The sequence below is a fragment of the Cutaneotrichosporon oleaginosum genome (assembly GCF_008065305.1).
Source record: "Cutaneotrichosporon oleaginosum strain ATCC 20508 chromosome Unknown ATCC20508_contig01, whole genome shotgun sequence".
Classification (NCBI taxonomy): Eukaryota; Fungi; Basidiomycota; class Tremellomycetes; order Trichosporonales; family Trichosporonaceae; genus Cutaneotrichosporon; species Cutaneotrichosporon oleaginosum.
Window position 1 is genome coordinate 2,848,959 of NW_027072170.1, and position 14,808 is coordinate 2,863,766.

General features: G+C 63.2%; 7 protein-coding genes across 7 annotated transcripts; 2 read left to right on the forward strand and 5 right to left on the reverse strand.

Moving 5' to 3' along the window:
• Nucleotides 1-176: 176 nt before the first annotated feature.
• COLE_01151 (uncharacterized protein) lies at nt 177-2,932 on the reverse strand (the record flags this gene model as incomplete). The annotated part of the gene is made up of 2 exons (XM_018426365.2): nt 177-2,636; nt 2,825-2,932. The coding sequence occupies 2 exons, from the start codon at nt 2,930-2,932 to the stop codon at nt 177-179; spliced, it is 2,568 nt and encodes an 855-aa protein (XP_018281697.1).
• An 807-nt stretch (nt 2,933-3,739) lies between these two features.
• Nucleotides 3,740-4,426, forward strand: COLE_01152 (uncharacterized protein; the record flags this gene model as incomplete). Its single annotated transcript, XM_018420195.1, has 3 exons — nt 3,740-3,987; nt 4,089-4,228; nt 4,290-4,426. 3 exons carry the CDS (start codon nt 3,740-3,742, stop codon nt 4,424-4,426), a joined length of 525 nt encoding a protein of 174 aa, XP_018281696.1.
• Nucleotides 4,427-4,516: 90 nt separating this feature from the next.
• Nucleotides 4,517-5,800, reverse strand: COLE_01153 (uncharacterized protein; the record flags this gene model as incomplete). Its single annotated transcript, XM_018425709.2, has 3 exons — nt 4,517-5,069; nt 5,101-5,380; nt 5,416-5,800. 3 exons carry the CDS (start codon nt 5,798-5,800, stop codon nt 4,517-4,519), a joined length of 1,218 nt encoding a protein of 405 aa, XP_018281695.1.
• A 265-nt stretch (nt 5,801-6,065) lies between these two features.
• Nucleotides 6,066-7,140, reverse strand: COLE_01154 (uncharacterized protein; the record flags this gene model as incomplete). The annotated part of the gene is made up of 3 exons (XM_018422073.2): nt 6,066-6,649; nt 6,688-7,034; nt 7,088-7,140. 3 exons carry the CDS (start codon nt 7,138-7,140, stop codon nt 6,066-6,068), a joined length of 984 nt encoding a protein of 327 aa, XP_018281694.1.
• A 412-nt stretch (nt 7,141-7,552) lies between these two features.
• COLE_01155 (uncharacterized protein) lies at nt 7,553-9,238 on the reverse strand (the record flags this gene model as incomplete). The annotated part of the gene is made up of 1 exon (XM_018419599.2): nt 7,553-9,238. The coding sequence occupies one exon, from the start codon at nt 9,236-9,238 to the stop codon at nt 7,553-7,555; it is 1,686 nt and encodes a 561-aa protein (XP_018281693.1).
• A 1,836-nt stretch (nt 9,239-11,074) lies between these two features.
• On the reverse strand, nt 11,075-11,489 carry COLE_01156 (uncharacterized protein; the record flags this gene model as incomplete). Its single annotated transcript, XM_018426364.2, has 3 exons — nt 11,075-11,148; nt 11,265-11,286; nt 11,370-11,489. The coding sequence occupies 3 exons, from the start codon at nt 11,487-11,489 to the stop codon at nt 11,075-11,077; spliced, it is 216 nt and encodes a 71-aa protein (XP_018281692.2).
• Nucleotides 11,490-12,788: 1,299 nt separating this feature from the next.
• Nucleotides 12,789-14,776, forward strand: COLE_01157 (uncharacterized protein; the record flags this gene model as incomplete). The annotated part of the gene is made up of 2 exons (XM_018420678.2): nt 12,789-12,987; nt 13,038-14,776. The coding sequence occupies 2 exons, from the start codon at nt 12,789-12,791 to the stop codon at nt 14,774-14,776; spliced, it is 1,938 nt and encodes a 645-aa protein (XP_018281691.1).
• Between the last annotated feature and the right edge of the window lie 32 nt (nt 14,777-14,808).

Consider the following 14,808-nt stretch of genomic DNA (forward strand, 5'->3'; position numbering starts at 1 on the left):
GTGCTTCCAGCACGTCGAGGGGAGCGACTGACGGTACTGCTTTTCACATAATGCATCTACGTTGCACGTCCACTGCCGTTCTCTCTAAACACGGAAAGCTGCGACTCCACTTAACTTTGAAACTTCTTACTCCTGCTGATCGACACCGTACGCTCACCCTCAGCTTCTAACTCCCTTTACATCGTGCAGCTGCACAGCTGGTGCGAGCCGCCGTGCCCGTGCGTGCACGCATGCGCGACGGCATGCACGACGCGGGGGCTGGCGTGCACGGCGCCGTTAACGCCAAAGGGGCTCACACTATGGTGGCTGCGCACAGAGTGGTTCGAGCACACGGACATGGCGACCGACGGGCGGCGGCACGCGCAACCCGGCCGATGGGTGTGCGTGTGTGTGTGGCCGTGGGTGGGCGGCTCGGGGTGCGGGTGCGGGTGCTGGTGCTGGCGGCTGTGCAGCGGGTGCGGATACGCCGTTTGCGGAGGAGTGGGGAGCGAGTGGGGCGGCGTCGAGCTCGCGCGAGGAAACGGCGGGTGCGGGTGGGGCGGGACGTGCGGAGAAGGGCCAGCGGTCATGGCGCGCACGGGCGGAGAGAGAGCCGGCGGAGAGGGAGGAAGGTTGGGCGAGGCCCACTTCAGCGGGGAGGGACTGCCGCGCGCAGAGCCGGGGGCTGGAGCCGGGGGAGGGACGATGGACGCGACGGTGGGGGCGACGGCGGAGACTACGGCCGCGACAGGGGCAGGGGGAATAGCCATCGGAACCCTCTCCTTCTTCGGCTTTCTGTTCGTGTTCGTCTTCTTCTTCTTCTTCTCCTTGTGCTTGACCTTCTCAGTCTTCTCCTCCACCTCTCCCTCCGCCTCCTCCTCTTCTGTCTCCTCCACAAAATCCTCCACGACCGTAAAGCGAGTCATACGGGATACGATGGCCACGGCTTGGTCCGAGAGGACAGGCTGGACACGGCTCGGGTCCTCGTTTCCCGAGAACAACGAGGCGATGTACTGCTGCTCTTCGTAGCTTAGACGTTCAAGGACATCGCCGAGATGCTCGTCGTCGACCGTGCTGGCGCTCGAGGTAGGGCGCGAGGGCGGGAGAGGGTGCGCGAGGGCAGTCGAGTACGGGGAGAGACTGGATGTCTGGACGAGGTGTGAGTTGCTCACGGTAGGAGCGCCCATTGGGGGCCGTGAGACGAGGGGTGGCGAGTAGTTCAACGGCGCGGGAAGCGAGGAAGCAGGAGGAGCAGCAGTCGTAGCCAAAGGCCCCTGTGTGGTCTGTCCAGGCAGCGACGCCGGCTTAGCGGACGGCGAGGGATGGTTACCATAGCCCGGGTGCACATACGAACCCGGAACCCCGGGGGCCTTGTAACCTGGTCCATAGTCGCCACCGATCTTGGTCTCCTCGGGCATAGGCTTCTTATCAGCCTTGTTCTCAAAGTACTCCTCGACGATGTGCGTGACAACTCTGGTAAACATTCCCTGCCCAGCATCCTGAGGTACAGCAGTGATGTGAGGTTCGTCCGGAAGCGTTGACTGGCCGAGCTCCTCCACGAGCACAGGGGAGGCATGCGGGGACGCAGAGGAGGACGACTTGTGCCGCTCTGACTTTGACGACACTGGGCTGAGGCTCGGGCTGCGGGCAGTGTGGCCGAGCGAAGGGAAGCCAAGCGCTGGCAGCGGGCGGGTGACAAAACCGCCCGCCGTTGGGGTGGGTGGTACACTGCGCACCGGCGTGCCCGTGCGGTCTGGCATGATGGGGTCGATGGCCGGGTGCTTGGGAGCCACCGGCGACGAAGGCACCGAGGGAGTCACCGACACAACCGTGGCCCGAAGAGGATCGTGGGGTAGGCGAACGTATGGCTCGAGGTCCTCGAGGTCAACGGAAATGCTCGAAAGCACGCTTCTGGTGCGAGGACGGATAGCGGCACTGCTAGCTGTGTTCTTCTTGACGTCGGACCGGGGGCCCAGGACACTGACGATCTCGCCCCCGGGGTTGCGCTTGAATGCGATACTGGGCCCAACGGCGCTGATCGAGCCACCAAGCGCAATGGACGCACCCGCACTGACAGAGACGTTCGTGTCACCTTGTGAAACGACGGCCTCGCCGGGGTAAGGGATGGGCACGTCGAGCGGAATGCGACGCTCGGGGCCGAGGACGATCATCGCGGCATGACCTTTCCCATTCTGGGCGGCATCCTTGCCCGTGCGGTCCTTTGACTTGCCTTTGCCCTTGGTTGTGGCGACCTTGACAGGCTTGACAGCGAGTCCATTGGCGCCCGGCATCGGGTCATCCGACAGGTTACTACGTACGCTCGCGCTGTCGCTGCGCCCGTGAGTGCGGGCTGTCGAGCTCGAGTTGCCCGAGGACGACGAGGTGTCAGTCTCACTGCCACTCGAGCTCGACTTGGAGCTCATTGAGGACCCAGAGCGAGCCGACATCAACGACGGCGAGCGGATGTGCGTCACGCCCGTCACGGCCGAACCCTTCGTTGCGCCCGTCTCTGACACGGCTGGGCAACGACACAGCTCGTGCTGTGGGCGGGCGCAATGGCACCGCATGCGTGAGGCCGCCACGTCGAGGCCCTTGGCCTTGCCGGCGATGTTGGAAAGAATGGCGGCCCAGACTGGGTGGGCGAGAACGGTTTCGACCTTGTATCAGCGGCAATAGGGGTGAGGTATGTCGTGTGCAGGGGGCGTGGGAAGACCTGGGGGCGGGGGAAGGTGGTTGGCAGCGCCACGGACTGACAGTGAGAACGCTCAGTGGTATTATGCTGGGATAAACAGCTCGTGCCCACTGGTCTTCGCCCGGCTATCATGCCAGTCGGGGTCGTACTCACAAAGCTGCTTTCGGCGCGGAGGAGTGCGAGCGCTGTCCGCAGGCCCTTGGCTTCGCCGAAGGTGTAAGCGCGCGCCTCGACGAGGGAAGCGAATTGCTTGTCGGGCATTGCGCGTGGTGAGAGGGTTGTGCAGTGAGTCTGAAGAGGAGGGAGGGGAAGCGGGGATGAAGTGGAAGAAGGAGAAGAGAGAGGGAGGGGGGTGGACGACGACTAGATATAGTGGTGAGAGTGAGAGGGAGTGAGTGGATGAGTGAGTGAGTGAGAGTGAGAAGGGGGGATGGCTGGAGAGGCATCTGTGCGGGGTGCGAGTGACGCACTGACCTTTGTGCCGCTACCGAGGATGGGAGAAGGCCGAGAAGGCCAAGACGCGAGGACGTCGAGGAGCGAAGAGAAGCCCGGCACCCCCGGCATCGAGGGCGGATCGTGGCGGGCCGTGGCGGGGTCCTCGCGCCGACCCCACGGCGGCCTGCGCACGGATTCTATTCGAGAGAGAGAGAGGTGGTTGTTAGTCGTTTAGTTGCGGAATGCGGAATGCATGCATCTTATCTGATCAGTGATCAGTGATCAATGGTCAGCATTCACATCATCATCTGCAAGTCAGCGCTGCCCCGTGTACCGTGTGGTCCGACTGTGAGCGCCCATGGGCCATGGGCCATGGGCCATGAGCGGTAGCGGTGTAGTAGTGGTGGACAGATCGGACAAAGCGAGCAAATGCGACTTGTTTCTTTGCCGCACTTTTGCCCCTGTCGCTTGCGATTTCCACGTGCCATGACCGTCAATTGCCGCTTCCTCACCCCACATCTTCCGCACCCTCGCCGACTCTTCATCAGCCCATCATCACATCCACCCAGCGCCGCACCCACAATGTCGCACACCATCTCCGTCGGCCGCGTCAACTCCTACAAGCCAAGCGACATGGCTGCTGCTAGCGCCGAGATCGCCTCTCTTGTCGCGAAGCAGGAGGCGCAGCTGCGCTTCGTCAAGTTCGACGCTGACGTCGCCTGGCGCGTGGGCACGAGTGTGCGCGACACCTTCCTCGCTGCCCGTGAGACCGGCGTGCATCCCTCCAACGCCGGGATCGTGGTCCACATCGAGACCTTTACGGGCCACACGCTGTTTTCCTGTGCGGTCGGGAGCGCCCCAGCGGTCGGGCCAGACAACTGGTACGTTCAGGCGGGAGGGAGGGTGGGAGGAAGGAAGGCAGGAAGGAAAAAGGAGATATCTTGTTCTGCAGCCTGTAACACAAGAGCACCTCTGACTACAGGCTCTGGGTGCGCGGCAAACTCAACGTCGTCAAGCGCTTCAACGTCTCGAGCTTGCGCAAGGGCCGCGAGATTGCGGCAAAAGGCCAGACCCCGGAGGAGAAAGGTCTCCACTTTCCCGAATATGCATGCCATGGCGGCGGTGAGTGCAGTCTCCGACAACGCGCGCTGGGCCCACGAGGGCTCTGCCCCGCTGACACCAGCTTTTCCCATCTGGATTGCCGGGTGCGACGCCGCGCCCGTCGGCGCCATTGTCGTCTCTGGTCTCCCGCAGCTCGACGATCACCAACTCATTGTCGATTCGCTCGCGCAGGCCCAGGACTTGTTTACTAGCGCCTAGAGCATGCATATGACGGCCTATGTGGCGCACGCGGACCATCTTCCCCCTGTCACCTAGTACATGTAGTGCATTCTCTTGAATCTTGAAAGCCTACCACCCACGCTTGCCCTTGCCCTTCTTCCCCCCTCCCTTCCCTCCCCTCCCCTTGCCACCATTGATGCGCGCGATCGTGCCCTCGTCGATCCGCAGCGCGCCCTTGTCGTACGTTCCCACACCCATGCCCAGACCCATCGCGCGCTCCTTCTTGCCCGCCTCCATGCCCTTCTTCTTGCTCGTCGTCCCGAAGGTGCGCACCTCGCGCTCCTTGCCCTTCGAGCCGGCGCCGCGCCGCCCGAGGTCCCCGAGCCCGCCCTTGCCCTTCACCCAGCTGCCCGCGGCCTCGGCTTCGGCGCGTGCCGACTCCGCCCGCCGCTGCTGCGCATGCACGAGCCCGGTGCGCACCTTCGCCGGGTGCGAGGACAAGCTGGCGCCGCGCACAGTGCCCTCGCCCTCGCCTGGCAGCGAGTAGCTCGCGAGCTCGAGCAGGCGGCCGGACATGGCTGCGCGCTTGTCGACGGGCCGCGAGGCCGCGTCCTGCGTCGCGGCGGGCAACAGCGAGGTAAGGAGCATGTTGTGCAGCGTCTTGTCGAGGCGCTGGTTCGATCTGCCGTCAGCGGGAACGCGGAGCCACTCACTCTTCCTCCTCGTCCTCGGCCTTGCGCTTCCGCTTGCCCTGGCCCGTCTGCTCTTCAGGCTGCAGGCCCATAATCTTCGCCGAGTTGCCCTTGAGGAAAGCGCGCTTTTCCGACGATGAGATGGCCATCGCCGGCCGTCCCGTCTCGGCGAAAACCACCTCGACAGGGGCGGGGGAAGGTGCAATAGCTGTAGGCGCGGATTTTGGTGCGGCCGCCTCCTTCTCCTTAGCCTTCCCCTTCCCCTTCTTGGCCTTGGCCTTCTTTGCGTTGTTCATCATAGCTGTCATAAGCTCACTCCCCGCATCACAAACGCACCATCAAAGTCCATCTCGTCCTCGCTGTCCGTGACGAATGCGTCGCCCTCTCCCCACCCATCGTCGAATTCGTCGTCGTAGTCCTCTTCCTCGGCCTCCTCCGCAGACCCAGACTCAGACTCCGACTCGGAGACAGAGCGCGCCGCGCCCTGTGCCGAGCTCTCAGCTACGTCGAGGCCGAACAATGAGCGGGTGTGCGCCTCCAGTGCCGCTAGCATCGCCGCGCGATCGTCGCCTTCCCCGCTCTCGCTGTCGCTACCGGAACCCGAGCCCGAGCTTGAGCTGGGAGGCGGGCGGGCCACCTTGCCCTTGGCAACTTTCGCCTTCTTCGCCGGAGTCGGCTTTGCTGATACGTTCTTGACCTTGGCTGTTGTGGGCTTGGGCATGGTGGCGTGGGCGGAGGTGTTGAAAGTTCTGTCACCGTTACCGCTCGAAATCTGTGAGCAGCTGGGGTCCCGCACTGGGTGAAATACACGGAAGCAAAAGCGTTCTGTGCGCCAAAATAAGCCGACAATTCGGACCACGACACAATCTTCAACGGAAGTGAGGTACGTGAACGCATGAATCATGCTGAGACCACCAGACAGTCCATGAAGTCTGCGAATGAAGCCATCCCTACGCGCAAACTAACAAAGTACAATATACACCTCTTCACACTCTGCTCTTCGGCGCCGCGCCCGCAGCCCTCTCCTCCGCCTCGACTTCGTCACGCATGCGCACTTCAATATGTCTCGAGCTCTGCACCCAGTCGTTGACGAGCACGACACGGTCGTGGTCCCCTCCCCTGCCTTGTCCCTCGAGTTCCGGCCCAGCAGGCTCCATCGCGAGGATCTCCTTCCCACTCGCCGTTGTGCCGACGTGCACGGGACAAAACACCTTGTCCGCCCACGGGATCTGCGCGGTGTAGTGATCCGTCTTGCCGGTGGGCATGCGCCAGAGCCACGAGCTGAGCGCCGCGCGTTGCGCGGCATAGTCCCCGGGGCCCGTGAGGAACTGGCCGAGTACGGCAAGGATGTACGCCTGCGGCTCGTACATGATCACGTCGCCGCGGAGGGCGCGCGCCGTCCACTCGGTCGGCGGTGCCAGTTCGGCCTGCGTATGCTCGAGCCCGCCGTCGTGCTCGGGGTCCAGCGCGCCCCTATAGTCCAGCGGCAGGAGGTACAGGTACATCTGCACGGAGAAACGCTTTGGGAAGCCCGGCGGCGTGATCCACCGCGTGAACGGGATGAGCGCGTCTGCCGTCAGCCCCATCGACGGGTCGATAATGACGCACCAAGTTCCGGCTCGGCGCCGATCTCCTTGAGCCAGTCCACGAACTTGACCTCCTCCTTGTGCACTGCTACGCGCATCTTCTTCCGCGTGGCCTCAGGCAGGTCGACCAGCTGCCCCGTCCTGTCTTTGGCGAGCAGCACGCCGCTCTCCTCGAATGTCTCGCGGATCGCGCACAGCCGATATGCGCGGCTGTCGACGTGCCGCCGCGGATCGCCGGGCGGGGGCACGCGCCCGTCCTGCTCCTCGGACACTTTGCCGCCCGCGAACGCGTGTGCGGACGGAAACGCCGACGCCGTGCGCACGCGATGCAGCATGAGCACCTCGTTCGTGGGCGAGATGAGGACGACGCTGGGGTGAGCGGGCCGGGCGTGCGGGCGGAGACGCGGGGTCCAGGTACCTACCTCCCCGCAGGCGCGGGCTCGTCGTTCATGTTGGGCACGGGCTTGGTGGACATGGCGAAGAGTCTGGAGACAGGCCTGAGCCGCAGCGCAGGTGCACGGAGCATGGGTGGGCGATGGACGTTGTCGGCGGTTGATATGTAGCCGGCTGGAGTGAGGGTGGAGGTGGGACAAGGCACGGTGCGGATTTGGCCGTGTGTATCTGTGGCACCACTCGCGCCGCGAACGGACTGCAGCGAAGTGGCTCGGAGATCGGAGCAACGATGCCGTGGCGGCGTGAGCCGACATCCACTTGGCTCCATCGAGCGCACAATCTTGTCGTAGGAGCGCCTGTCTGCGGTCCAATCCGCGACTTTAAGCCGCTCTCATTTAACATGCCGCCAACCAGCCCTGCACATAATCACATCACTCTATCTCTACACACATACAATCCGAAACGATCTTGCGTTAATTACCTGTAACCTACAATCAGAACAGCGCGGTGGGATCAATGGTAGCCTCGAGACGGACCGGGAACTGCGGGCCGGCAGCATACTCTGGCGGCGGGGTCTGCATGGCGCGTCGGCCATCCACAAAGTGCGCGAGCGAGGTCGGGCGCGAACTCGGTTCGAGCTCCAACGGGAGGGGGCGCTGCACTGTGCGCGGCGAGACCGCACGTGGAGGCGGGATCGCGTCCAGCTCAAGGACTTTGAGCGGCGTGGCGGCACGTGAGCGGATGCTTGGCGTGGCACGAAGGTCGGCGGGGTGGGAGCGTGATGCGCTACGCGAGTGCGTGCGAAATCTGGGGACACGCTCGGGCTTCGCGAAGACGTCGGGAGCGGGATCGAGCACGCCGAGGTTCCAGCCTGAGGGCGTCGGCGTGTGGCCTGGCCGCGAGAGCGGAACCTCGGGGCTGCCCGCACGACTGCCGCCCAACGTCATCGTTGAGGGCGCGGATAGGGCGTAGAAGTCACTCTCGTCCGCGACCTCTGCGTTTTCGGTCACGTCGAGCGTGTCGAGGGCAGCTTGGAGCGCGCGGATCTTCGCGGCCAGGGCAGCGCGGACCTCAGTGTCGCCGGTGGGCCGGCTGAGCGGCGTGGCCTGCCCGTCAATGCGCGGCACATCGGGGTATGTCCTAGGCGTGCGCGGGGAATGCACAGGGCGGGGCGGGACAATCGCACGCGGCGCCGACGGGTCGGAGAGAGTGCGTGGGGGGTCGTGGCTCGGCGGGGCCGGGGGGCGGCGCAAGCTTGTGTGCCGCGATGGCGCGCGCGGCGGAAGCGTTTGCGCCTCGAGGAGCTGCGCGATCTGCTCTTCGAACTCTTCTTGGGGCGAGCGCTGGCGGCGCGGCGAGGCAAAGTTCGTCGGCGAGCGCGCAGCCTCGGCTGGATGGCGTCCCGAGAGCGGCGGGGGCGCCCGCGCGGGGCTTGAGAGATATGCGCCGTCGTATGCGTCGCTGTGCTGATCCGGCAGGCCCGCCGGCTGGCGCGCGCGAAGTGCACGCTCCTTCTCGCGCAGCTCGTGCTCGATCCGCGCCTCAGCTTCGGCCTCCCACTGCGCCGCCTGTTCCCTTCTCGCCTCGAGCTCGCGCTCCCGTTCGCGCTGCTCCGCAAGGCGAGTGTACGCGAGCGCCTGCGCTTCGGGCGGGAGGGCGTTGAAGAGCTGACGCATGTGATCCTCTGTGTTGTCAACTAGCGTCGAGGAGCGAGTGCTCTCCGCGTACGAATCGGCGTGAGCGAACTCCGGGCGCGGAGGCGGGGACGTCATGGCGTGCCTCTCGTCCCGGTATACGCCGGGGAGGAACGGGGCGTCGGGCAGCAGCTTGCTCTCGGGCCGCGAGTCCGGCCTGGTGCGCGCAGTCACGAAAGGCAGATCGTGGCGATGGAAGGAAGCCGGAGGCGGGGCTAGCGTGACCGCGGCCGGCTTATATGCCTCCGTCGTCGTTGGGCGAGACATCTCAGCCGGAGTTTGCGAACCCAGTGCAGCCGGGCCCTGCTCCCTCGTCTCGTCCCTCGCTTCGTTCTCAGAACCAAGAGGCGCGCGCTGCTCGTACGTCCGCTCAGCAGGGGTGGGTATGCTTACGGGAAACTCCCCACCCGACGCGTACATGGCGGTAAAGGGCTTTCCGAGGGCCTTGCCCAGCGCCTTTCCGGCCTTTTTGGAATTAAACGGCATCTCGTCGGGCGGGTTGAGCAGGGCGCCGGGGATCTTGAGTGCGGTGCGGCTGGATACTACGGCCTTCGCCGGAGCGGACACGACGGGGATCCTGTACGAGCGTGCGAGGGAGACGGACGAGGAGCTGCGCGCACGGAATTTGGGGGGCGCCGGCAGCGAGCCGGCGCTACTTATACTTGCGGGGCGCGAGCTGGGCAGAGGGAAGCCGCCGGCTTCGAGGCGCCGCGCCACCGCAGGGGACGGGCGGGGTAAGGGTATGCTGCTTGGGGGGAACTGCAGCTCAAGGCGGGCAAGGTAGAAAATATCGTGGAATCCCGCATGTCCGTACTTTTCTCATCAGCGAGGATCCGGGATCGCAGGTGGTCATCTCGCCATGTCGCCCTAGCCATTCGCAGACATAGTGGACCCAAAAAAGATCACACTGTCTTGCCGACAGGTGTGAGACACCAACGGCATTTCGAGAGCATGTGGGGTTAAGGGTAGTAGGCACGCCAACGTGCTGAGACAGCCCGCACGATCGAAGGCGTTTCTTCCATCTCCTCAATCTCCTACCCCCGACACTAACCGCCGAGGGAAGCAAGGTTTGGCCAGTGAAACATGACCGAGACGGGCAGCGCAGCAAATGGACCAATCTGCGCTAATCTGCCGGCCGCTTGGCTCTTCTGCGACCCTTGCTTGGCCGTCGGCTCGTGTCGGAGCTGACGGTGTGGCGCAGGGGTCGACTTACCTTACGCTCTAGGACCTCGAGCTAGCGTCAGCGCAGGCACGCAAAATGCAGAACGCGGCGCAGAGCGCAATGTCTGGGTTGAGCCTCACTTTGCCTCCGGGTTGTCCGACGGCATCTGACTTTGCCTTCCGCATCTTTACCTGCGCGTACATCTTGACGGCCTCAACGGCGCCTGCGACGGAGTCCGCGTCCTGCAAATCAGTGCGTTCGAGTTCCTACGTATGAGCCTGGGGTTTCTAGAGATCCTGGAGGTGCCATCTGCGCTCACCGCACCAATCTGTCATCAGTTGACCGTGGTGAATGGACGTTTTCCGTACCTCCTGGGCCGTACCGCCCTTGAAAGTCGTCATTTGAGCGCGCTCTACGTGTACTAAAACGCTGTGTTAGTGAGAGGAAGATGAGATGGAAGAACAGCGGAGAAGTTGGAGAGCGTTTCCCTGCTGTGGCTATGTATCCCCGTGGTGGACTGATCCGGCTGTGGTTCCACGAATGCACGGACAGGCCAAGCGCCCACAGGCCTTGTTCTTTTTTCTCGCCCCTCCATGCCCTACGAGTCGCGGCCTGCGAGCGCGACGATACGGGCCGGCGTCGGCGGTGTCACGGACCAAGAGCAGGAAGCAAGTCATAAACGTGCGTGGGTCGTTCGGACTAGGCATGGCCCCATTCCGTGCGCAGACTTCGGTCTGCGTTGCTACTGCGCTTCATCGCTTGATCTCACAGGGCTCACACGACAGTCATCCACTTGGGGCACTTATGCATCCTTTGAACTTCTGATCCTTTCCTTTGCTTCTTGCAGTGCTTCTTCGTAATTCGCTGTTCACTTTGTGATCGCCTCCGGGGAAACTTAGGAGCTCTTGTTGATGTCCGGGCTGCCGCCAGAGCGCCTGAGACGCAGCTCTTTGTCGACAACAACTGTAGAAATGTTAACATCAAGCCAGGGGAGTGGAGTGGAGTGGAGTGGAGTGGATAGATGGGCGGTGAGAGTGGAGCACAGAAACGCCTTGGATCGGAGATGGCCGCCAGCGTGTGAACGCTCCTCGCTGGCCCACTTGCTACTTACAGTGACGACCGACGGCTAGGAAAAGTTAGCATCTGTCATGCACCGCACGCTACGCACCAATAGCACCACCGACGACGGCCATGGAGACAACGAAGCCGAGAGGGTACAACTCGACCGGGATGTCTGCAGGGTGAGCGGAATCATCGCAATGTGGTTGGCTGGAGAGAATGCCCCGCAGCCAGGTGTGTAACCAGCGACCGCAGCCGGCGGCTCTGCTCGTGCAGGCAGACACTACGCACCCTTCATGCCAAAGCGGTAGATCTATCGTCAGCAACGGGGACGATGTGCGCGCCCAATAGACAGGCGTATAGCCATCCGCGACGTGGTGCTCAGTGGCAACGTACGAGCTTAGACTTGCCGCCACGGTGCTCAATCGACGTCCAGCGACGACCAGCGACAGCCGAGTTGTTGGCAATGGGGGTGCGCGAGGCGACAGCGAGAGTACGCGCGGAGCGAACGAACATTGTAAGATGAGTGGTGTATGGTGTGGTGGTGAGAGATGGTGAGAGACGATTGAGTGAGCCTCGTAGAGGAAGGGGAGGGCACACCCGTAGTAACTGCGCCAGCACGGCGAGCGGTGGCTGCGTCGTTAGAGTGGCATGTGACGTGAACCACATGACCTTCGTCATAATCGTCATTTTTCAGCCTCCAGTCCCCACGATCCCGACAGCGGTCACGGGTCGCTTGCCGTGTGAGCGCGCTCTATCACGACCAGGCTCAAGGTTCCACAGCCCACTTGACCGATCTTGGAGGCGGGACTGGGTTGGCCGAGTTCGTATCATGACGCGACGCATTATTGTTGTGCATACGTGGCACGACTAGTCGATTCCGAGAAAAAGGAGGACTGACGGAGTTGCCATTAGCTGCATTTCTGTCGCATCGGGTCGCCTTGTAGAAGCCCCTTAACACATCGTGCTTGCAGAAGGCGAGGAACTGCAGCAAAGTGAAATGAGAACGGCAAAAGAGTAACGAGGTCCGACTGGGAATCGAACCCAGGCTGCAAGAATCAGAATCTTGAGTACTAACCACTATACGATCAGACCTGTTATTTGGGACCTTGGCAGTGAAAACTGAAACCGACTGCTGCTAGATCTCTGTTGAAAACGGGAATGTTTGCGTCAGAGTCATCCACATTTGACCTCAGCTCTTGGACACTCCGACGATGGATGGCAATCTTAGGGCCGACTGTTCGCATTCCAGCATAGGCAGCCAAGGCCGGTCCCGTAACATCGGAGTCGCGCAACCGGTGCACAGCGCGTCGGAGATACAGGATCGGACATCGTCAGCTATATAAAACCCTGCATGCCCCTTCATTGCTGAGGACTCGTTCCCAGGTCGAAAGCGAGAGCCCTGCAAGACGCTCTGTTTGAGCTGCCATTGTGGACTGCCCACAACCGTCGTCGACCGCCGCTGAACAACAGAGGCAGTTGGAAGCGTCACGAGACACAGCTGTCTCGCACTGGACCATAACTCACCCGCCAACTACCCCGCACACAGGGCCTCGGCCTACCCCGCCGGCCTAAACCGCCTGATGCCGCCTCCAGCCGTCGGATCAACGGGGCGTGTACATTCCCCATCACCCATCTGGCCCACATGCTGACTTTCAGCCTGGCACGACAGCCAGTGCGGCTGTATAGCCCACCTCTCATTCGCTCGGCGAGGACGCGCTTGCCGCTCCGGACCGGCGTTCGGTCCTGGCCGGCTACGTTGTCGGCCTTGAAATACACCGAGCGCGTGGGCACTTGCCCATCTTCCCCACTACCATGACGACCAACGGAGCTTGCGAAGGATGCACCTGCGGCCGCGCTGGTCTCGACGGCCCCGCCGTGGACCGCGAGCCGCGCTCGTTCACCGTGCCCGCGGAGGGCATCTACTCGCCTGAGACGCACACCGAGATAGAGGGGATCGACAACGCCATTCCCCTCCGCTCCAAGAAGTGGTTCCACGACGACGACGACCCAGGTGCGCTCGCCCTCCTCTCACCCTCGCCCCCTCGCGCTCGCTGATACCAGGCATGACCTCGATTTACCTCGAGCGGTACATGAACTGGGGCATGACGCTGGACGAGCTGCGCAACGAGAAGCGGCCGGTGATCGGCATCGCGCAAACAGGCTCTGATCTGTCCCCATGCAACCGCCATCACATGGAGCTGGCCAAGCGCGTGCGCGACGGCATCATTGCTGCGGGCGGCACGCCGCTCGAGTTCCCCTGCCACCCGATCCAGGAGACGGGCAAGCGCCCGACCGCCTCGCTCGACCGCAACCTGTCGTACCTCGCCCTCGTCGAGGTCCTCTTCGGGTATCCACTTGACGGCGTCGTGCTCCTGACGGGCTGCGACAAGACGACGCCTGCAATGCTCATGGCTGCCGCGACGATGAACATCCCCGCGCTGTGCCTCAACGTCGGCCCCATGCTCAACGGGTACAGCAACGACGGCAAGCGGCTGATGGGCTCCGGCTCGGTGGCGTGGGATTCGCGCGCCGCATTCGTCACCGGGAAAATAAACGCGAAGCAGTTTGTGCACAACATGGCGACATCGGCACCGAGTGTCGGCCACTGCAACACCATGGGCACAGCGTCGACGATGAACGCCATGGCCGAAGCGCTCGGCATGGCCCTCCCCGGCTCCGCCGCCATCCCCGCCGCGTACCGCGAACGCGGCGCGTGTGCGTACCAGAGTGGCCGCCGCATCGTCGACATGGTCCGGCACGACCTCAAGCCGTCCGACATCATGACGAAGGAGGCGTTCGAGAACGCAATCGCGCTCAACACTGCCATCGGCGGCTCAACGAACGCGCCGATTCATCTCGGCGCCATCGCCAAGCATATTGGCGTCGAGCTCAGCACCGCTGACTGGGAGCGTGTCGGGTATGAGCTGCCGGTGATCGTCAACGTCAAGCCCGCCGGCCAGTTTTTGTGTGAGGAGTACTTCCGCGCGGGCGGCTTGCCCTCGGTCGTCGCCGAGCTCATGGAGCACGGCAAGCTGCCCCATCCTTCCGCGCTCACGTGTACGGGCCGCTCGATCGGCGAGAACTGCAAGGGCGAGCTGTCACTCGACCGCCGTGTCATCATGCCCTTCGAAAAGCCGCTCAAGAAGGCCGGTGGCTTCCTCAATCTCCGCGGCAACCTGTTCGACAGCGCGATTATGAAGACGAGCGTCATCAGCGACACGTTCCGCAAGCAGTGGCTCGAGAACCCCGAGGACCCCATGGCGTTCGAAGGGCCGGTGGCCGTCTTTGACGGGCCAGAAGACTACCATGCCCGCATCGACAAGAACCCCAACATCACCAAGAACACCATCCTCATTATGCGCGGCACAGGGCCTAACGGATACCCCGGCGCCGCCGAGGTCGTCAACATGCTCCCGCCCGCCGAGCTCATCAAGCAGGGCCTCGAGCTGCCGTGCATCGGCGATGGGCGGCAGAGCGGGACATGCGGTACGCCCGCCATCCTCAACGCGTCGCCTGAGGCGGCTACCGGTGGCATGCTCGGGTATCTCAAGGACGGCGACATCGTGCGCGTCGACCTGAACAAGCGTACCGCCAACGTCGTGCTCAAGGACGAGGAGATTGAGGCGCGTAAGAAGGAGATGGGGTTATACAGGGAGACCAAGATGCCCAAGTCTCAGACACCCTGGCAGGAGCTGTTCCGCGAGAACGTTGGGGAACTGTCGGAGGGCATGGTCCTCGGCAAAGCTGTAAAGTATCAGCGCCTGGCTCAGACCCAGACCATTCCCCGCCAGAACCACTAGTCGACAGGTCGCCTGTACTGACACGTTGTTAT